At 45.9% G+C, this 22,093-nt stretch overlaps 2 protein-coding genes across 7 annotated transcripts in view; one reads left to right on the top strand and one right to left on the bottom strand.

Annotated features, from left to right (window-relative positions):
• LOC144672877 (rano class II histocompatibility antigen, A beta chain-like) overlaps positions 1-22,093 on the bottom strand; it is a 48,535-nt gene that overhangs the window by 6,329 nt on the left and 20,113 nt on the right. The gene's annotated exons all lie outside the window — the stretch shown is intronic.
• On the top strand, positions 1,600-15,345 carry LOC144672886 (class II histocompatibility antigen, B-L beta chain-like). 2 transcript variants are annotated; one of them, XM_078534887.1, is made up of 7 exons: positions 1,604-1,868; positions 4,620-4,892; positions 7,164-7,436; positions 8,311-8,421; positions 8,957-8,986; positions 13,175-13,282; positions 14,097-15,345. In XM_078534887.1, the coding sequence occupies exons 1-7, from the start codon at positions 1,787-1,789 to the stop codon at positions 14,123-14,125; spliced, it is 906 nt and encodes a 301-aa protein (XP_078391013.1). In that variant the 5' UTR covers positions 1,604-1,786; the 3' UTR covers positions 14,126-15,345. The 2 variants fall into 2 exon arrangements, with proteins under 2 accessions (XP_078391014.1, XP_078391013.1); XM_078534888.1 differs by lacking the exon at positions 8,957-8,986 and having other exon boundaries at positions 1,600-1,868; positions 13,145-13,282.

Below are 22,093 nucleotides of genomic sequence, written 5' to 3'. Positions count from 1 at the left end.
ATTAGGGAGCTACAGAGTTCCATGTTGCTGAATGACCGTTTGTATCTCCAGGAACTCTCAGGCGATGTGAATGGGGACCGAGTGTAACTCAGCACGTTGATTGATGCAGCTTCAACTGCGCTGCGATTCAATTATGTAACTCAATCTCACCACCCAAACACATCATTGGAGTCTTATTTCGCAATCCTGTCATCCTAACAGCTTTAACTACTATCTTTATTCATCTGTCATTTGGTATCAGTTCAGTAGTTGAACTAGTTGTTCAGGAAACAGTTTGAATACATTTACCTGCATAACAAACAGCATGTCCTAGAGGCGTCCCATGGGGTTTGGAGTGGGAGGAAGTGCAGTGGTGGGGTTAGAGTGAGAGATGAGTCGGTTATAGGGGGGTGGTATGGCGGATTGGAGTGTCCATCAAGAGAGCATGGAAAGAGATGGGATGATGGAAGACAAGGCAAATGAGCTGGGTTTGGGGGAAGCTTTTAAAGAGGAATGAAAGACACCAAGATGGAGAGAATTCCAAAGTGTGGGAGCTCGGTGGGTGAGTGGATGGAGAGGCTATAGAATGAGGAGAGTGGACAGCCAGCCTCTCCAGATGAACGGGATCCCAGGCTGGAACAGATGGGAGAGGTAGAGGGACTTGCAGCAACTGGAGAAATTATTTTCCCACTTTTTAACCTAGTTGACCATTGCAGCTACTTAGACCCTGATGTTTTGAATGTCATATCTTTCGGCACTTTTCAATCTGGAGTTTGCAGCTAAACTGTGCAGCTTCTCATCACAGAACACTGCTGAATTTCTGTTCCTTGTCCCCACCAGTCGGGGCATTGGCTTCTGGGGCTGCCTGGAACCCATTGGCAAGGATCCCAGTGCTCAGTGATAGTTCTACCCCTCCAGTCCTCATCAATGAGCCTGACTGGTTGGGCAGTCACCATGGTGTCCTGGAATAGATACAGTACGGACCTGCCTGGCTCAGATATCAGATTAATGACTCTGCCCCGGAGAGCTGACTCCAATCTTCCATTATGAGACATAGTATCTTGGGAACCAATTAGATCGCAAAGAGACTCCACTATTCATTCAGTTAGATTTAGCATCATTAAATGCAAAAATCAGGTTTGTTTCAATACTTTTTTCTCCCCACCCCACTGTCTTTCCAGTGGAATCCCCGAACGGGATGCGCATACGTGCTGGCCACCCTAACTTCTCCGACAGCACCTTCCAAACCCGTAATCTCTGCCATCTAGAAGGACAGGGGCAGCAGACACATGGGAACACCGCCACCTGGAAGTTCCCCTCCAAATCACACACCATCCTGATTTGGAACTATGTCACTGTTCCTTCACTGTTGCTGGGTCAAAATCCTGGAACACCTTCCCTAACAGCACTGTGGATGCACCCACACCACGTGGACTGCAGCGGCTCAAGAAGGCAGCTCACCACCACCTTCATCTGAAAATATGTCCCGGGATTGACACACACACAGTACATCAAAGGGTATCTGCCAGTCAGTATTTATGATGAGGCCATCCCTTTAAGGGAAACCATCCCTTTAATGGAAGTTTTGTAAGGCTAAGATATTTGTCTGTCAAAGTGACATTGCCAAAAAGCTCACAGATGTAATCAGTGTGTGTTTCTGTGACCGAGGAGCTTTAGTGGGTGGAGCCAGAAACTACAATAGAAGTGTTTGTGTCTGAGGAACTCAAAGCAAGTTTTAATGAACTCTCCTTAATCAGTCTCATCTTTACTCCAGCCTTGCTCAGGAATCATTCGCCTTTCTTTCAAGATGCCAGTTTTCTACAGATGGATCTTTGTGGCCATTACTGCAGCAGTTGTCTCTGTTCTGGATGAGGTGGATGGTTCAAGTGGTAAGTGGGTTTATTAACCCTCCCTCACTTTAACATTCTACCTGAGAGGTTTTGTCAAAGTACATTGGAGAGAAACTATATATAACAGTCATTGGTTCAGTACTGGGAGAGTTGTCAGGAAAGAGTATGCTCCACCAGAAACAGTGATGGAAGCAGAATGCAAAATAGCTTTGAAAAAAGGAAATGAGTTAAATTTGAAGGAGGAAAGAGAAGCATATAGGGAAAGAATAGGGGAATGGGACTAAGGAAAGAGCTCTTCCAGATGTGCTGAGCTGAATGGCCTTCTTCTGTCCTCCAGAATCTGGCCTGAATTTTTTCCGTCAGTGAGTTGTTGGGGGGGGGGGGGGGGGGGGGGCCTGCTCGCCGACACGAAAATGACGCCGGATGACGTCGGGCGGAACCCCCGACATCATCCCGCTCCATTTTAATATTCAGGAAGGCGGGCGGCCAGCAAAATCAGCTGTCCGTCCGCCGACCTGTCAATGGCCAATTGAGGCCATTGATAGGATAATTAAGACAATTAAAGGCCCTGCCCGTCCAACCTTAAGGTTGGCGGGCAGGCCAGGTGCCCCAGCTGGCTTCTGAAAAAACATGAAACCTCATCCACTGGCAGGATGAGGTTTCATGTCTGTTTCTAAGAAGTTTAATAAAGTTTTAGTCATATTTATTAACATGTCCCATCTTGTGTGACATTGTCACACGAGGGGGACATGTTAATAATTATTTTTTTCTTTATTTAAAACGCTGTCAGTGATCTCCCTGAAACAGCACTTAGGGCAGAATTTTGCCCAGGTGGGCAGCCGATCGCCACCGCCAAAACGGGCCCTGCTGCCATTTTAAGTGGGCGGGCCAATTAAGGCCCGCCCAGCGGGCTGCCCGACGGGAAGCGCTATTTGCTTCCTGTGCAGGGCAGGAAGGGATTCCCCAACTGTCAAAGTGCGCTCTTTCGCGCACGCGTACGAAAGAACGCACATCTCCCTGAGACTAAGTGCTGTCTCAGGGAGATCGGTGAAAGCTTTATAAACATCAAAAATAGAAAAATAAAAAAATTATTAACATGCCCCCGTCATGCGACAATGTCACATGAGATGGGACATGTTAATAAAAAGCACAGAAACTTTATTAAACTTTTAAAAAACAGACATGAAATCTCACCCGCCAGTGGATGAGGTTTCATGCTTTTTCAGAAGCCCGCTGGGGCTCCTGGTCTGTCCGCCAACCTTAAGGTTTGACGGGCAGGACCCTTAATTGGGTTAACTACCCTGTCAATAGCCTCAATTGGCCATTGACAGGTCGGCAGGAGGACAGCTGATTTCGCTGTCCGCCCGCCTTCCTGAATATTTAAATGAGGCAGGATGACATCACTCCCGCGTCCCCCGACGTCATCCCACATCGGCGAGCAGGCCCCGCCCCCAACTCGCCGACGGAAAAATTCTGGCCTTAGTCTCAGGGAGATGTGCGCTCTTTCATGCGCATGCGTGAAAGAGCGCACTTTGAGAGTTGGGGAATCCCTCCCCCCCCCGCACAGGAAGCGCATAGCGCTTCCCATCGGGCAGCCCGCTGGGTGGGCCTTAATTGGCCCACCCACTCAAAATGGCGACGGGGCCCATTTTGGCGGCGGTGATTGGCTGCCCGCCCGCTGCTGAGCCGGTGGGGCCCGCCCGCCCATCAAGGGCGAAATTCTGTCCTCTATGTCTGATTATTCTATCAGGGCCCTCCAGGCCACCCCACTGCTAAATTGATATGCTCCATACCCACTTTATGCCCGAGGACTGTCAGAGTGCCTGTTAATTATTATTAATTAATTTTAAGTAGTGATTGAGTATTTAATTGTGTTCAGATGGGGATTCACTGCTGCTCATACTTTTTTTAATTCATTCTTGGGATGTGGGCATCGCTGTCTAGGCCAGCATTTGTTGCCCGTCCCTAATTTCCCTTGAGAAGGTGGTGGTGAGTTACCTTCTTGAACCTCTGCAGTCCATGTATGTGTACATATATAAATATATACATGTGTGTGTATATATATGTGTATGCATATGTATGCGTGCATGTATATGTGTGTATGTATATATATATGTATATCTGTATAAGTATGCGTATATGTATGTATATATGTATAGATGTATGTATATGTATATATGCATATATATATATGTGTGTATATGTGTATGTGTGTATATGTATATATATGTATGTATATGTGTATATATACATGTGTATATATTTATATATGTGTGTGTATATATATATAAGAGGTGCGTGCTTATAGTGTGCATGTCTGTAAATAAAAGCTTATGCAGCATGTAAGGGTTAGCAACTGGCCTATTGTTCACCACCTGGCTTTCTGGATTAGAACAAACCTACCAATTTCTATTGCAGTAGGATCCTTCTTCTTAAAAAATATTGAACAACACTATAAATATCTCTCTCGCCCTCAGTAGCAATCCTATTGAGAGACACCCTTTGCGCCCGCCCCGCCCACTGAACCATCTCCCTTCTCTGGAAGGTGTACCACATGCACGGTGCTGAGTGGATGCTTTCACTGTACAGGACAGAAAGTGTGAATGAAATTACAGTCATGACTGCAGTACATGGCATAATGCTACACTTGTATTATCTGATGAGCAATAAGTGGCACAGAAGATCCATGCCTCTGATTTAAAAACTACCGCGATCAGACCCTAATACAAAACCCGGGTAGAAGATAGTCGTTTTTTTATATCCGTTTCTGTGATCTGTTGTGTTTTTCAGATCTGCATATTTTCCACGTGCAGTGTGAATGCATCTTTCATGATAATAAACCAGCCAATTTTTCTTGGCAAGATGGCTACGATGGCATAACGATTTTGTACTACGATTTCACTAATAAAACATTTGTTGCGGTTCAGTCTATTGCACAAGCTGAGGTGGATAGGCGGAATTCAAACACGGATTATATTGCATCAGTTCCACGCCGTATCCAGAGTCTCTGTAACAAGATTAAACAAACAGCTATAACAAGCAACCTCACCATGGAAAAAATGGGTAAGATACTTCATAAAACTAGCAGTTTACATTTAAACAAATGTCTCAAAGCACTTTGCTCAGAGAGAGGGGCGGAAGTGAGAGAGAGATAGTGAACATAGAATAGAAAAGAGAAGTGCTTAAAGAGGTAGGTTTTGGAGAATGATATGGCAGGCCAGAGGGTTTGGGAAGAAAATGTTAGAAAAATAAGGACATGACAATGGAATGATGAGCCACTAATGGTGGAACAGATAGAAATGAAGGCAAACAATAGTTCAGGCTCGGAGCTCTCAGCAGGACTGTGGGGATGAACCTGAGAACAAAATTCCTCCATCCCATCAAACACTCCCAGGACAGGTACAGCACGGGGTTAGATACAGAGTAAAGCTCCCTCTACACCGTCCCCATCAAACACTCCCAGGACAGGTACAGCACGGGGTTAGATACAGAGTAAAGCTCCCTCTACACCGTCTACATCAAACACTCCCAGGACAGGTACAGCACAGGGTTAGATACAGAGTAAAGCTCCCTCTACACTGTCCCCATCAAACACTCCCAGGACAGGTACAGCACGGGGTTAGATACAGAGTAAAGCTCCCTCTACACTGTCCCATCAGACACTCCCAGGACAGGTACAGCATGCAGTTAGATACAGAGTAAAGCTCCCTCTACACTGGATAGGCCAGCATTTATTGCCTTGTTCAGAAGGCATTTTAAGAGTCAACCACATTGCTGTGGGTCTGGAGTCACATGTAGGGCAGACAAGGTAAGGGCAGCAGATTTCCTGAGTGAACCAGATGGGTTTTTACAACAATTAGCAATGGTTTCATGGTCATCACCAGACTTTTAATTCCAGATTTTTATTGAATTCAAATTTCACCACTTGCCAGGTCCCCAGAGCATTACCCTGAGTCTCTGGAATATTAGCCTAGTGATAATACCACTATGCCACCACATGCCCCCTGTCCACAGTAAGTACACAATCCATGTAAACCTATTCCACATTCCGAAACCAAGTGACAGATGCCACCTCAACCAGATGATATGGATCTCTCCTCAACTCCCCCCAGATGCTTGTCACACTGAGCCAACCAGTCTCACTGCCCTCCGCCTTTCACACGAGGGTTTCCAATCTCCACTCTCCAAGGGCTCGCTTTGGAATCTTCTGCCAAACTCACGCTTTCTCTCAGACATCTTCCACAAGGGTTCACCTCCAGGGTTTTCGAACTCTCTTTCTGATGTTCCTCTCCCCTGGGTTGCCACATGCATCCAAGCTGTCTTCTACACACTCTCTCTCACCGACTCAGTTGTCAACACTACCACTGCTTCACATGCCCATAGCAAAGAGGTACAGATCTTCAGCTGTCTCTTTGGACTTTTTTGCCTCTTGCAAGCTGTTCTAACTTTAAACCTACTTTCTGCAGTTTTTGTCTCTATAAATTTGAAGCTTGGAGCCTTTCTGCCCTTCACTCTTAACTTCATTAACAGGAAATTTTCCAGATTCCTGTCCTTCCTTTGACTAGAAGGTCTTCTTTGGACTTTCCCCTCTTCCACTCCCCTGGATTCTTTGGGTTTTTCTTTGTCATGGGACTTGCTATCTGTTCCTTCTAGGCTGTTTCTGCCTGGCAGCAATCTTCACAACCTGCTGAACTCCAACAGCTTCCAAATCAAAAATTGCTGTTTCTTTAGTTTTTCTCTGTGTGTCTGTGGGAAGGACCTGCCTCTTTGGGCCCCTGTTGCTAGGCAACTGTCCAATTCTTCTACTTCTGTTTGTTTAACTTCTTAAGTCATAAACTCTCATTAGATATGTAAGCACCATTTAAAAGTGAAACTAAAACTCCATTTGACCTTTCTTAACACACAGATACAGAAATGCAAATCAAACTTAAACTTTAAAGCTAAAACTCATTCCTAACACCTACAAATACCAATATAACTTACTTAAACTATCTCTACTTCATAACAGTAAGAAATGTGCTCCTTACTGCATTAGAGAGTTCCATTTCCTACAACTGTCATCCTTGTGGTTTCTCTAAGATGGATCATTTGTATCTTCTGGAAGAAGATCTTTTGAGTCTGGACCTACTGCAGTGAATCTCTCCTAAATTCCATTTACTTTTGAGTAAATTGTTGCAACCAACACAGAGGAGAATATTGTTGCTTCATTCCAGAACTATATTTAAACCCAGGGTGTTAGTGTGGCCATTGTCACTTCATGAAGAGCCAGAGGCTCTGGGAGATTGTTAACAATGCTGATTCTAACCTGCAGTGCATTCCTGTCTGGTTTCACAGCTCCTACATCCAGCAGAGTCTTCCTTCAGGAAAAAGCTGGCCAGAGGGATTTGGTGTGTTTGGTGAAGAATTTTTTCCCGAGGAACATTAAAGTGAGCTGGCTGAGAAACGGAGTGGCCATTGTCAACGGACAAGAGACAACAAATATTGCACCTCAGGATGACAGCACCTTTCAGGCAAGAAGCATCCTCACACTGAATGAAGGTGTGGGTGGTTCATACTTTTGCCAAGTGGAACATGAGGCCCTCACCAGAAAACTCCTAGTACCACTTGGTAAGAATATAAGAAACACCAGTCCCCCAAGCCTGTACTGCCTTCACTAAGATCAATCTTCTATCTCAACTCTACTTTCTCACATTATCTCCATCTCCCTAATTCCCACAGCACCCAAAAATCCATATATTTCTTGAATATTTCATGAGATGTGGGTGCCACTGGCAAGGCCAGCATTTAATTGCCCATCCCTGATTTCCCCTTGAACTAAGTGTCTTGTTAGGGCCATTTCAGAGGACAGTTAAGAGTCAATCACATTGCTGTGGGTCTGGAGTCACATGTAGGTCAGACCAGGCAAGGATGGCAGATTTCCTTCCCTAAAAGACATTAATGAATCAAATGGGTTTTTACAACAATTAATCATAGTTTCATGGTCACTATCACTGAAACTAGCTGTATATTCCAGATTTATTAATTGCACTTAAATTCCACCAGCTGCCGTGGTGGGATTTGAACCGGTGTCCCCAGAGCATTAGCCTGGATCTCTGAATCATTAGTCCAGTGACATTACTACTACAGCACCACCTCCCCCATTAACTGAACTCTTGAATATACTCAATGACTAAGCATTCACAATTCTTTGTGGGAGAGAATTCCAAATATTCACAGTCCCCTTAAATGAAGAAATTTCTCCTCATCTCAGTCATGCCATCTCCCAATCAGTAACAGAGAGTGACCAAGTCTTTGCTTCCTTCACTGTCTCTCTCAACCTTGGGCCACCTCCTCCAACTCACTGTCACCATTGTCACAGGCCATTTACTGGAGAATGATGTTCACAGGGAGCTCCAGATGTGAGTGTGGGGCATGTGAGGATTGTCCAGTTGTTAAGATTACAAACACAAAGTGAACTGTCCCCCAACTGTCCTTTCCTCAGAACATGACAGGATCACAAAAAATGAAGCTTTGATCATTGTTGGAGCCGTGCTGGGAATACTGGGAATCAGCTTTGCTGTGATGACTGGAATTCTGTACTGCACCTTAAATCGTAAGCGTAAATTCTCATTAATCTCACATTAAATTGGGAGACGGTACCTGCAATATTCTTTACACAGACTTTAGCAAGGGTTCCAAATATTTGGACTTGATCTGTACATTTGATGCACTTAAATACGCGGGTTTCAATATGTAAAGAGAACTGAATATCATAGATCTTTGCAGGACTAGGAATGTGCTAAACTAAAGGAAATGCTCAGATTTTGTCATAGCCAGGGTTATACCAGAGTCCCTCAAGCAGCCTGTGTTAACGGGAGCATTGGAGAAAATAACAGGAACTGTTGAAGAGAGAAATTCTGAGTGAGCATTTGACATATGATGGTGGGAAATACTTAACCAGCCTGTACAATCATCCTTGTTCACTGAGTGTGTGTTTGTGCGAGAAAGAGAAGGGGAGGGAGAGAGAGGAGCAGAGAAAGCGACAGAAACCCCAGGTGAAAGAAAACAGAAAGTGGGAGGGTCCATTTAGAGATACATCACTCTGAGAGGTTGATGACAAACTGTTAACCTTCTTGTTTCTCATGCAGGTGCTGACCAGTTCAATGTTCAGCTGACAGGTGAGTAGGAATAAGGGTAAAATAAAGCAAGGGTCCATATTCTATTTAGTTAAGACATGTCTGGGGTGTTCAGTCCCATGATTTGTATATTCTGCGCTATGTGGGAAATCCTAGACGCTCCTGGCAGCCTGGATGACCAATTGTGAGGTAGGTGCCTCTGACTGGAGCAACTCAAACTCTGGGTTTTGGAGCTTGAGTGGCAGCTGGGGACACTATGGTGCATTCATGAGGCTGAGAGGCTCGTGGATAGCACTTTTCAGGATGTGGCCCCCTCACAGCTTAAAGAGGTGCAAGCAGAGAGGGAATGGGTGACTATCAGACAGGAGAAGGGGACCAGGCAGGTAGTGAGGGAACCCCCCCCCGCCTCAAGTGCATCTTGCTCGCAAACCGTTTTTTGGCCTTGGAAAATGGTGAGAGTGATGGTTTCTCTGTGGGGGCTAACCAGAGCCCAGGCCATGGCACTGTGGGTGGCCCAGCTGCTCTGTTGGGGAGGAAGAAGTGTGGAAGGGCAATAGTGGTTGGGGATTCGTATGTGAGGGGAGTAAACAGGCGCTTCTGTTGTCGTAGACGTGACTCCAGGATGGTGTGTTGCCTCCCGAGTGCCAAGGTAAGGATGTCACGGAACAGCTGCAGGGCATTCTGAAGGGGGAGGGTGAACAACCAAAGGTCATGGTCCATGTTGGGACCAATGACATAGGAAGAAAGAGAAATGAGGTCCTGCAAGCAGACTTTAGGGAGTTAGGTACGAAATTGAAAAGCAGGACTTCAAAGGTAGTAATCTCCTGATTACTCCCGGTGCCACGCAGCAGTGAGTATAGGAACAGAAGGATAGAGCAGTTGAATGCATGGATGGAGAGATGGTGCAGGAGGGAGGGCTTTAGATTCCTGGGGCATTGGGACCGTTTCTGGGGGAGGTGGGACCTGTACAAGTTGGACAGGTTGCATCTGAACAGGAACGGGACCAACATCCTCGCAGGGAGGTTTGCCAATGCTATTTGGGGCGAATTTAAACTAAATTGGCAGGGGGGTGGGATCCTGAAAAGGAGTTCAGAGGGGAGAGAAGCTGAGATGGAATTAGAAGCTAAAATGATACCAAGTGAGTCTGGAAGGCAGAGCAAACAAAGGCTAGATAAGAAAGAAATGAGTTTAGCAAGGCTAAATGGAATATATTTTAATGTAAGGAGCCTGAGGGATAAGACAGACGAGCCGAGGGCACAGATAGGCACGTGGGAGTATGATATCATAGCTATGACTGAGACTTGGCTAAAAGAAGGGCAGGATTGACAGCTCAAAGTTCCTGGTTAATGGGTATTCAGATGAGATAGAGAGGGGGATAGAAGACGAGGGGTCGCAATATTGATCAAAGAATCGTTTATAGCAATGAGGAGGGATGATCTCTTGGAAGGATCATCAAATGAGGACAAAAACAAAAATTGCTGGAAAAACTCAGCAGATCTGACAGCATCTGTGGGGAGAAAGACAGAGTGAACGTTTCAAGTCTGTATGACTCTTCTTCAGAACTAAAAAGGTTCTGAAGAAGAGTCATACGGACTCGAAACGTTCACTCTGTCTTTCTCTCCACGGATGCTGTCAGACCTGCTGATTTTTCCAGCACTTTTTGTTTTTGTTTCAGATTTCCAGCATCAGCAGTATTATGCCTTTATCAAATGAGGACATATGGGTAGAAGTAAAAACACAAAAGGGGCAAACACACTTTTGGGTGTGTACTATAGGCCCCCAAACAATCATGGAGAGATAGAGGATCAAATATGCAATCAAATTTTGGAGAAGTGTAAGAATAATAAGGCAGAAATAGTAGGGGATTTTAACTACCCAGGCTAACTAGGATAGTTATGGAAAAGGCTGGGCCAGGAATAAAAGTTCTAAACTGGGGAAAGGCTAATTTTACCAAGATGAGATTCAATTTGGCACAAGTGGACTGGGAGCAGCTACTTGCAGATAAAACTGTGTCAGAGTAGTGGGAGGCATTCAAGGAGAAAATAGTGAGAGTACAAGGCAAATATGTTCCCGTAAAGACAAAGAGGGGTGCCAAGTCTGGAGAACCATGGATGTCAAGGGACATAAAGGTTAGGATAAGTGAAAAAGAGAAGCTTGTGGCAGATACCGAAGGCTCAGTACGGCAGAGTCCCTAGAAGAGTATAAAATGTGCAAGGGGAACTTAGAGGAAACTACGAAAGCTAAGAGAGTGCATGAGGAAGCATTGGTGGGTAAAATAAAGGAAAACCCAAAGGGGTTTTTTAAATAGATAAAGAGCAATAGAATAACTAGGGGAAGAGTAGGGTAAATTAGGGACCATGGAGGTAATCTGTGTGTGGTCCCGGAAGATGCGGGTACAGTCTTCAATGAATACTTTGCGTTGGTCTTCACAATGGAAAAGGACGATGCGAGTATAGACATCAGGGTGGAGGAATGTGAAATATTAGAGGAAATTAACATAGAGAGAGAAGAGGTACTTGTGGGTTTAGCAGCCTTAAAAGTGGATAAATCCACAGGCCTGGATGAGATGTATCCCAGGCTGCTGAGGGAGGCAAGGGAAGAGATATCAGGGGCCCTGGCAGTAATTTTCAAATACTCTCTGGCCACAGGTGAGGTGCCAGAGGATTGGAGGATTGCTAACGTTGTGCCATTATTGAAAAAGGGAGGAATGGATGGACCAGGAAATTACAGGCCAGCTAGTCTAACCTCAGTGGTGGAGAAGTTACTAGAAAGAATTCTGAGGGACAGAATATATCTGCACTTGGAGAGAGACAGATTAATCAGGGATAGTCAGCATGGATTTGTTGAGGGAAGGCCGTGTTTGACAAATTTGATCTAATTTTTTGAGGAGATAACCAGGAGTATTGATGAGGGTAATGCATTTGATGTGGTCTACATGGACTTTAGCAAGGCTTTTGATAAGGTCCCTCATGGCACACTGGTCAAGAAAGTAAGAGCCCATGGGATCCAAGACAAAATGGCACATTGGATCCAAAATCGGCTGAGAGGCAGGAAGCAGAGGGTGATGGTAGAGGAATGTTTCTGTTACTGGAAGTCTGTTTCCAGTGGGGTTCCGCAGGGCTCGGTGCTGGGGCCCTTGCTGTTTGTGGTGTACAGAAATGATTTGGACTTAAATGTAGGGGGTATGATGAAGAAATTCGTGGATGACATGAAAATTGGTAGGGTGGTAAATAGTGAGGAGGATAGCCATAAACTGCAGAAGAATATCAATGGACGGGTCAGGTGGGCAGAGCAGTGACAAATGGATTTCAACCCGGAAAAGTGTGAGGTAACGCACATGGGGAGGACTAACAAGGCAAGGGATTACACTTTGAATGATAGGACTCTGGAAAGTACTGAAGATCAGAGGGACCTTGGTGTGCATATCCACGGATTCCTGAAGGTAGCAGGGCAGGTAGATAAGGTGGGTAAGAAGGCATATGGGATACTTGCCTTTATTAGCCAAGGCATAGAATAGGAGAGCCAAGAGGTTATGCTGGAACTGTATAAAATGCTGGTCAGGCCACAATTGGAGTACTGCGTGCAGTTCTGGCCACCACATTATAGGAAGGATGTGATTGCACCGGAGAGGGTGCAGAGGAGATTTACTAGGATGCTGCCTGGGCTGGAGAGTCTGAGCTATGAGGAAAGATTGTATAGGCTGGTGTTGTTTCCCTTGGAGCAGCGATGATTGAGGGAGGACCTGAAAGAGGTGTATAAGATTATGAGGGGCATAGATAGGGGGGATAGGAAAGCACTTTTTCCATTAGTAGAGGGGTCAACAACCAGGGGGCATAGATTTAAGGTAAGAGGTAGAAGAGTAAGAGGGGAGCTGAGGAGAAATTTTTTCACCTAGAGATTGGTGGAAGTCTGGAACTCACTGCCTGAAAGGGTGGTTGAGTCAGAAATGCTCGTAACATTTAAGAAGTATTTAGATATTCACTTGCGTTGCCATAGCCTCCAGGGTCATGCGCTAAGCGCTGGAAAATGGGATTAGTGAAGTCAGATCTTTGTTGACTAGCATGGACACAGTGGGCCGAATAGCCTCCTTCTGTGCTGTAAAAGTCTATGAGTCTATGGGGGTGAGAGAAACTGCCATTTACTTGGAATATTTTTGGCCGTATAAGAATATTTTGGGGGCTGTGGATATATTTAACACAGCCGTACAACTTGGTGTTTTTCTGTTTCCAGCAAAGTTCACTAACCGGGCAGGACCATGTCAGATGAATCCGTGCAATTCCAGTATGCGGTCCAGTAGCTCAAACACCTCTAACTCCTCCAACACCAGCTGCTGTTCAGGTAACTGTGGTTCTATATATCTGTCAACCTGTTTTCAGTGATAGGGCAAGATTTTTCCTATGGCGGGATGGGTGGACGGGGGCGGGCATGGAGCCAATCGCCACCCGCGATCTGCTCCGCACTGCCATTTTACGCGGGTGGGCCAATTAAGGCCCGCCCAGCGTAACACGCGACCAGTAGTGCTCAGCGCTCCCTGTGTGGGCAGGGGGAGGAGAGAGAGTCAGGGCCAGTGCTCCTTCGCGCATGTGTGCGAAAGAGCGCAGCAATCTCCCTGAGGCACGGAGCTGCCTCACAGAGCTTCTTCAATGGATATTAAAACAATTGAATAAATGATTTAAACATTTATTTAAACATGTCCCCTCACGTGACTGTGTCACATGAGTTGGGACATGTTTTAAAATTTATGAATATTTATTTAGTTATTTAATAAAAGCTTCAGGAAACCTTATCCCGTTGGCGGATCAGGTTTCCTGAAGACGCGAAGGCTGCTTGGGCTTTTTGCCTGCCCACCAACCTTAAGGTTGGACGGGCAGCATTCGCAAGTGCTTTAATTAATTTCTTAATGGCCTTAATAGGCCGTTTACATTACGGCGCACAGCTGATTCTGGCCACACCCGCCGAACGAAATATTGCGATGGCGCGCGATGACTCGGGACACAAGCCCAACATCATTGCATGTCATTTTACGCATTGGCATGTCAGGCCTGCCCCCTCACGCTGACCGGAAAATTCTGTCCATAGTTTCCTGGTTTGCAACCCAGGACTGACAGAAGCTTTGGATAAATTAACCTGACATCTTGTCTCTCCTTTACAGCTGATGATTTGACTAAATCCCGTGCATAAGGTAAAAGCTTCTGTTGAATATATTCAATATTACTGCAGTAACTCTGTGCTGACTGTGAGGGATTCACCTGTCACCTGAACAGATAGGACACTGATCATTTCTGGGCAACAAACATTCATTAAATTAAACCTCGGAATGATTTAGTAGAAAACCCTTCCTGTATGTAACAAAGACCGCCATTGTATTGATGCAATAATTACGCCTAGAGCTATTTGTCTAAGATTTTCTAAAGGAATGCTAATGTGCTGTCAGCTCAACTGGTAACATTTCCATCTCTGATTTAAGAAGCTGATTGTTCAGAACTTAAGAAGGTCAGCTGGGCTGATGATTTACTGCATTGTTGAGCGAATGCTGCACTGACACAAGTGCTGTCTTTTGGATATGTTAAGCCAAGGCCCTGTCTGTCTGTTCATTTTGGTGCTAAAGATTCCATGCTATTGTTTAAAGGATCAGAGAGCCCCACTGGTGCCCGAGAAAACATTATTTCCTCAATCATACCTCTTAACAAACACAGCTTTGTCCATTAACATGACGTTAATGACAAATTAATTGTATTAATAAGATTAAGGATATGCAGGTGGGTATTGAATGATTAAGTACCTTGAGCATATATAAAGAGAGACTTCTGCAACACTGAGCATTGGTTAAGGATCGAGGAGGCAGATATACATATGTAATGCTGCATTCTGTAAATAACTCGAATATTAAGTAAAAATATTGGTGTCTAGTTTCCTGTTTCACCATCTGGCTTCGGAATCAGTTGCCATCTAACTCTTACTGTGAGATTTTGTTAAATACAAAATGGCTTCCACTTGCTTCCACAAGGCCATATTCAACCAATTCATTATCAAGTGCTTTGGGCTCTTCCTCAGAAAGGTGATCAAAGTGTTATACAAACTCCAGCTTTTCCTCCTTAATCTCATTCTTTTTTCCTTCCTAGAATGCAGTCAGATATGAAATATCCCAGGAAAATTTGAAGAATTTTAATTCCATGTGTTTATCTGTATTCACTGCAGTTTTCTGATCAAACTTTATGTTGTCATTGTCATTCAGTCTCTCAGTGTCCTGTTTGTGTGTGAGCTTTCATTGGGATTTGGCATCCCTGTGCGTGCTGGAAACTGTCAATAGATTTACTGATCACTCTCACCTTTTCCCCAGAACATGTTCAGTAAACAATGGGGTCTGTTTATTTGATGCATTAAAATACATTGGAATGAAAGCTGTCCAATTGTGTTGTGAATGTCTCATCTTACACTGTTCCCAACAAACTGTACTTGTGTTTCAATTGGTTAAAATTAAAGTATTCAGGAACACGGGCATTTTAGCAATAATAGAGGTAAAGGAGTTCGATTGCTCCTGAATCGAGATATGGGTGCCAGACGATGTGTACAGAGCTAAAGAGAGGCCGGTACCAGGACTATTAGAAATCGGTCCACTGGCCACCTTTATGTCGGACCACAACTGGTGGGTTTTGTCACGGCCCCAGAGGCATCTGACCACCTTTGTTGGAAATAGTGATCATAACTGTGCTCAAACTGTACACAGGTAATTGAGCCAATTCTCTGCCATGTTGGGTGCCCCTCAATCCCTCAACTGCTGTCTCTCTGTTGTATCAGCAGCTGAAGGTGGGCAGGAGAGAGGGGCTGTGGCAGTTTACGCCCCCGCCCTCCATCGAACGCATGCAACGCCATTGGGTCATCTTCAAGATGGCAGTAGAGGCGGGTTTTCACTGGATGAGTGGATTGGAGGACTTTCAGTAAATTGGCCCCTTTACAGGTGGCTCACACTGAAGGAGCTGCTCTTTCTCCAAACAGCTGGCAGGGTCTTTTGTCATTTCTGGTGCCAACTCTGACCAGGAATCTGCCACCTGCACCCAAAATGTTCATCAGAGTGACTATGCGCCCCCACTTTCCAGAGGCAGCCCCTGGCTCACGTGCCGTGACCCTCGCCACCTTGGCTCGACCTCTGATCCTGAAAGACAGCCTGCAGCATGTACTCACCTCTTGGAGTGGGACATGAATCCATGGCCATCGGACTCAGAGGTGGGAGTGCTACCACTGTGGGAGAGAGCAAGAATGGGCCCTTGCAGCCTTAACATGGAATTCGTTTCAAAGGCATTTTAGAACAACAGCGATGGGAGAGGAATGAAGAGAATCTTTGCCAAGCCCCAGCAGAAGAATTCAAGAGGAGTGACTGAACGTTTCGATAGAGAAATCGGTTTCAGAAGATCTTGAAAGGTGGGTTTTGAGGGAGGGTCCATAGCATATGGGCCGAGGAAGCTGAAGGCAAGGCTGCTAATAGTGGGGGTGAGGGGAGAGGGGATATACACAAAGTCGGAGGGAGGGAGGGGGGGAGGTAAGATTGGAGGATGCTCAGTCGTTTGTTGGCATCATCTTCTTCCCAGAAGGTTTATTGCCTCCGTCTGTCCTTACACGTTCCACATGGGTCATCTGCATCCAATCAATTGTATCCCTCATCCATTTTCTCCTCTGGTCCCCTCTGCTGCGTTTTCCCTCAATCTTCCCCTCCAGTAACTGTTCCTGTCTACCATCTGCTCTAGTCATGTGACTGAAGTGTCGTATCTTTCTTGCTCTGATGTTCTGTACTAATTTCCTCTCTTCTGCCCCCATTTCCAGCGCTTCCTCATTAGCCTTTCTGTGTTGGGGTCTTGCCGAACATTCTCCCATACGTCCACATCTCTAACGCATTCAGCTTATCAATAGTCTCTTAGTTTGTTGTCCATGACTCTGAGTGATATAACATTGGTGTATAAGAAGCAAGATTCACACTGTTGCTGTATTCTTGAGCAGGAGTTTACTAGTGCGGCTTGCTGAAAGAAACAAAGTTCCGATGCCAGTTACCCAAGGCATGTACTGCCAACCTCCTGATGTCCTGCAACACGAACAGAACCCAGGGATGTGTAGTACAGAGCCTTTGGGAAATTATGGCCAGGTACACCTCAAAGAAAGATGTCATGATGCAACCCTAATATCTCAGATATAGTTGTACAACAATAGTCTACTTGTATGTAAACATGGACTACAGGACGATATAGACGGACTGGTCAGATGGGCAGAGCAGTGGCAAATGGAATTTAATTCTGGAAAGTGTGAGGTGATATATTTTGGGAGGACTAACAAGGCAAGGGAGTACACAACAAATGATAGGACCCTAGGACATACAGAGGATCAGAGGCACCTTGGTGTGTACGTCCATAGATCCCTGAAGACAGCAGGACAAGTAGATAAGGTGGCTAGGAAGGCATACGGGATACTTGCCTTTATTAGTTGAGGCATAGAATATAAGAGCAGAGAGGTTATGATGGAGCTGTATAAAGCATTAGTTAGGCCACAGCTGGAGCACAGTCCTAGTCGCCGCCCTATAGGAAGGATGTGATTGCACTGGAGAAGATGCAGAGGAGATTCACCAGGATGTTGCCTGGGCTGGAACGTTTCAGCTATGAAGAAAGACTGGATAGGCTGGGGTTGTTTTCTTTCGAGCAGGGAAGGCTGAGGGGGGACCTGATTGAGGTGTACAAAATTATGAGGGGTCTAGATAGGGTAGATAGGAAGAAACTTTTCACCTTAGTAGAGGGGTCAATAACCAGGGAGCAGAGATTTAAGGTAAGGGGCAGGAGGTTTAAAGGGGATTTGAAGAAAGAGTTTTTCACCCAGAGGGTAGGGGGTATCTGGAACTCGCTGCCTGAAAGGGTGGAAAAGGCAGGAACCTTCACAACATTTAAGAAGTATTTGGATGAACACTTGAAACACCACAACATACAGGGCTACGGGCCAAGTGCTGGAAAATGGGATTAAAGTAGATAGGAGCTTGATGGCCAGCACAGACACGATGGGCCGAAGGGCTTCCTTCCATGCTGCAAAACTCTATGACTCTATGTAGCACCTCAGCATTCTGATGCTAAGATTCAGGTCCAGTTTCTTTGATGTTAAAACATCCTTCATTTTGACAAAGCTGACCTTGGCTGTCTCAATTTTCCTTTGGACCTCACAATCTCATCTCCCAACGCCTGTGATAATCTGCCCAAGATGCGTGAACCTTTTCACTTTTTAAAAATTCTTTCATGGGATGTGGGTGTCCCTGGCTAGCCCAGCATTTATTGCCCATCCCTAATTGCCCCTTGAGAAGGTGGTGGTGAGCTGCCCTCTTGAGCCACTGCCGTCTGTGTGGTGTAGGTGCACCCACAGTGCTGTTAGGGAGGGAGTTCCAGGATTTTGACCCAGCGGCAGTGAAGGAACGGCCGATACATTTCCAAGTCAGGATGGTGAGTGGTTTGAAGGGGAACTTGCAGGTGGTGGTGTTCCCCATGTGTCTGCTGCCCTTGTCCTTCGAGGTGATGGAGGTCATGGGTTTGGAAGGTGCTGGGGGTGGAGGGTGAGCTGGGCAAGTGGGGACCTTCGCGCAAGAGCTGGCTGGAAAAGCTCCCTGAGGCACCAAGCTTCCTCAGGGAGATGAAGAGCTCTGAAAAACAAAATTTTTAAATGTTAAAAGACATGTTATGAATGAGATGTAAATTTTTAAATTTTATTTTTAATTGCCGTTGGAAACCTCATCGCGCCCGTGAATGAGGTTCCCCAAAAAGTGCAAAGGCCGCTTGGCCTTTTCACCTGCCCGCCAACCGTAAGGTTGGACGGGCACTGAAAAATTTAAGTTAATTAATACTTTAATGGCCTTGATAGGCCTTCTAATTGTCAGCAGGCGCACTGCCGATTCCCGTGCGCACCCACCGACCTATTGTTCGAATGCGCATTGATGTCAGGATACTCGCCTGATGTCAACGTGCGTCATTTCACAATTGAACGGGTTGGGCTCATACCCGCTCGCCAAGGTGAAAGTTCTGCCCTCAGTAAGGGTGACCATGAAATTATCATCAATTGTCGTAAAAACCCATCTGGTTCACTAATGTCCTTTAGGGAAGGAAATTTGCCGTCCTTACCCGATCTGGCCTCCATGTGACTATTAACTGCCCCCCTGAAATGGCCCAAGCAAGTCACTCAGTTCAAGGGGCAATTAGGGATGAGCAACAAATGCTGGCCTGGCCAGCGATGCCCACATCCCGTGACGGAATAGATCTTTTAAAAAAAAGTTTATATAACATCTTTCACATCCCCAAGCCATCCCAAAACCTTTCACAGCCAGGAGGTTATGTTAGAAACGCAGTTCCTGCTGTGACCTGGACAAGCATGGCAGTTCATTTTGCACAGCAGGATCCCAGGAAAGGGTAGCGAATGAACCACCAGTCAATACTGTTTTGGTGACCTTGGTTGAAGGAGGAATGTTGGCCCAGAGATTGAGGGCGCCTTTTACAGACAAACCGCGGAGAATCTCTCCCTCTTCCTCGGACTACCAGACCTGGCGTCAGTTTAATGTCTGGTCCACAAGGCCACCCTCCGACAATACGGCACTCTCTGGGCATTGTAGTCGAGCCTCAGCCCCCTCCGGGTATATATTCAATGGGACTTGGAACAGTCAGATTGAGAGGTGACAAACTTAACAGTTGAACCAGGCCCACTTGCCAAAAAAGATCAAGGGAAAAAGAGAAGGAAAATCAGCTCAGAGGAAATGTGCAGTTTTCCTGTAAGTGAGGGGATAAGACGATTCGAGGATTCAGTAGGGTTGGTAGAGAGAAACTATTTCCCCTGGTGACAAGAGACCAGAGCAAGGGGGCAAAACCTTAAACTGGGAGCCAGGCCGTTGAGGGGTGATGTCAGGAAGCGCATCTTTGCACAAAGGGGAGTGGGAATCTGGAACTCTCTCTCCCCCACCCCCCTCCACCACAAAAAGCTGTCAAGGCCGCGGGGTCAACTGGAAATGAGTTTGATAGATTTTTTGTTGGGTAGGGGGATTAAGGATCATCGAGGCAGGATGGGCGAATGGAGTTAAGATGTAGATCAGGCACAATCTGATCAGATGACTGAACAGGCTTTTGGGGCTGAAGGGCCTCATCCTGTTCCTGTGTAACAGGCTCGAGGGGATGAAAAGCCTCATCCTGTTCCTGTGTAACAGGCTTCCGGGGGGCTGAAGGGCCTCATCCTGTTCCTGTGTAACAAGCTCGAGGGGATGAATGGCCTCCTCCTGTTCCTGTGCAATAGGCTCGAGGGGATGAATAGCCTCTTTCTGTTCCTGTGTAACAAGCTCAAGGGGATGAATAGCCTCCTCCTGTTCCTGTGTAACAGGCTCGAGGGGATGAACAACCTCCTCTTGCTCCTGTGTAACAGGCTCGAGGGGATGAATAGCCTCCTTCTGTTCCTGTGTAATAGGCTCAAGAGGGGCTGAATGGCCTCATCCTGTTCCCATGTAACAGGCTCGAGAGGGGCTGAACGGCCTCATCCTGTTCCTCTCTAACCTCATTCTGTGCCCATCCGGACCACTTCACCACAGGCAGTTCCTGTACCTTACAGGAACAAGACAGGTTAACACGACCAACCTTGCAGCCATGCTCTGAGCTGCAAACTGACCCTCCAGCTACCCCACAGAGGTCAGGTCGGCTGCCAAAAAAATCCTCAGATATGCAGCATTAGATATGGGGAATTGACAGCCCTTCCAGGAATTGTACAGCGTTGCACAGAGTATCATATTCGCTAAGAGCATTAGTGTCATGAAATAAAAGGTATAGTTAATCCCAAACAAGCGCTACCAGAAACTCTTAGTTCTGTGAGAAATGCAAAAAGCATAAATCAAATCATCTGTGACTGAAACTATAGGGATGACGATCATTAAATAATTCACTGCGCCGGGCCATGGGAGAGCGAATCTGTTCACAGCGAAGCAGGCTTTACCATGGCTCTTTAATTCAGTATCTCGCTTCGTTCTCAGGATGCAGGATCACCGTCTCCATTCACCCCAGTGAATCATCGGAACAGGGCTTAGCCACTCGGCCCCTCAAGCCTGCTCCCCCATTCAATTAGATCGTGGCTGATCTGATTGTGGTCTTGACTCTACTTTCCTACCTGTCCCTCGTAACCTCCAACGCCCTTGTCGATCAAAATTCTGTCTAACTTGGCCTTGAACATATTCAATGAGCCGGCCTCCACTGCTCTCTGGGGGAGAGAATTCTACAGACTGACGACCCTGAGAGAAGAAATTCCTCCTCATCTCCATCTTCAATGGGAGACGCCTTATCCTTAAATTGTGTCTGACAAGGGGAAACATCCTCTCAGCATCCACCCTGTCAAGCCCCATTTCAGAATCTGACATGTTTCAAAAAGATTGCCTCTCATTCTTCTAAACTCCAATGGGTAGAGGCCCAACCTGCTCAACCTTTCCTCATAAGACAAACCCCTTCATCCCAGAATGAGACGGGTGAACCTTCTCTGAACTACTTCTAACACAATTATATCTTTTTACAAATAAGGAGACCAAAACTGCACACAGTATTCCAGATGCGCTCTCACCAAGGCTCTGTACGGCTGCAGCAAAACTTCCCAACTTTTCTATATTGCATTCCCCTCACAATTAACACCAACTTGCCACTTGCCTTCCTAATCATTTGCTGCATCTGCATACTAACTTGTTGTGATTCATGCACCAGGACACCCAGATCCCTCTGTACCTCAGAGTTCCACAGTCTCTTCCCATTTAAATAATATGCTGCTTTTCTATTCTTCCTGCCAAAGTGGACAGGTTCACATTTTCCCACATTATATCCGCCTGCCAAATTTTTGCCCAATCACTTAACCCACTGCCTTTGTAGAATATACCTCAACTTACCCTCCTAACCATCTATTCCCCCCACTTAAATGGCTTCCTGTACCACGATGCCATGATCAGTTTGCTCATCCATCTTGCAACCCCCAGAGAATTGAATTGTTACAGCATGTCCAAAGACTGTTCAGCCCATCGAGCCCAGGTCAGTTCTCTGCGAAAACAACTCATCTAATCCCACTTCCCTGTAGCCTTGAAATTTTTACTCTTCAGTCGGTTATGCAATTCCCTTTTGATAGCCTTGA

The sequence above is a fragment of the Cetorhinus maximus genome, unplaced genomic scaffold (genome assembly GCF_964194155.1).
Source record: "Cetorhinus maximus unplaced genomic scaffold, sCetMax3.hap1.1 HAP1_SCAFFOLD_138, whole genome shotgun sequence".
Lineage (NCBI taxonomy): Eukaryota > Metazoa > Chordata > Chondrichthyes > Lamniformes > Cetorhinidae > Cetorhinus > Cetorhinus maximus.
The sequence above is the reverse complement of the archived record's forward strand: the minus strand, read 5'-3'. Positions and strand labels throughout refer to the sequence as shown.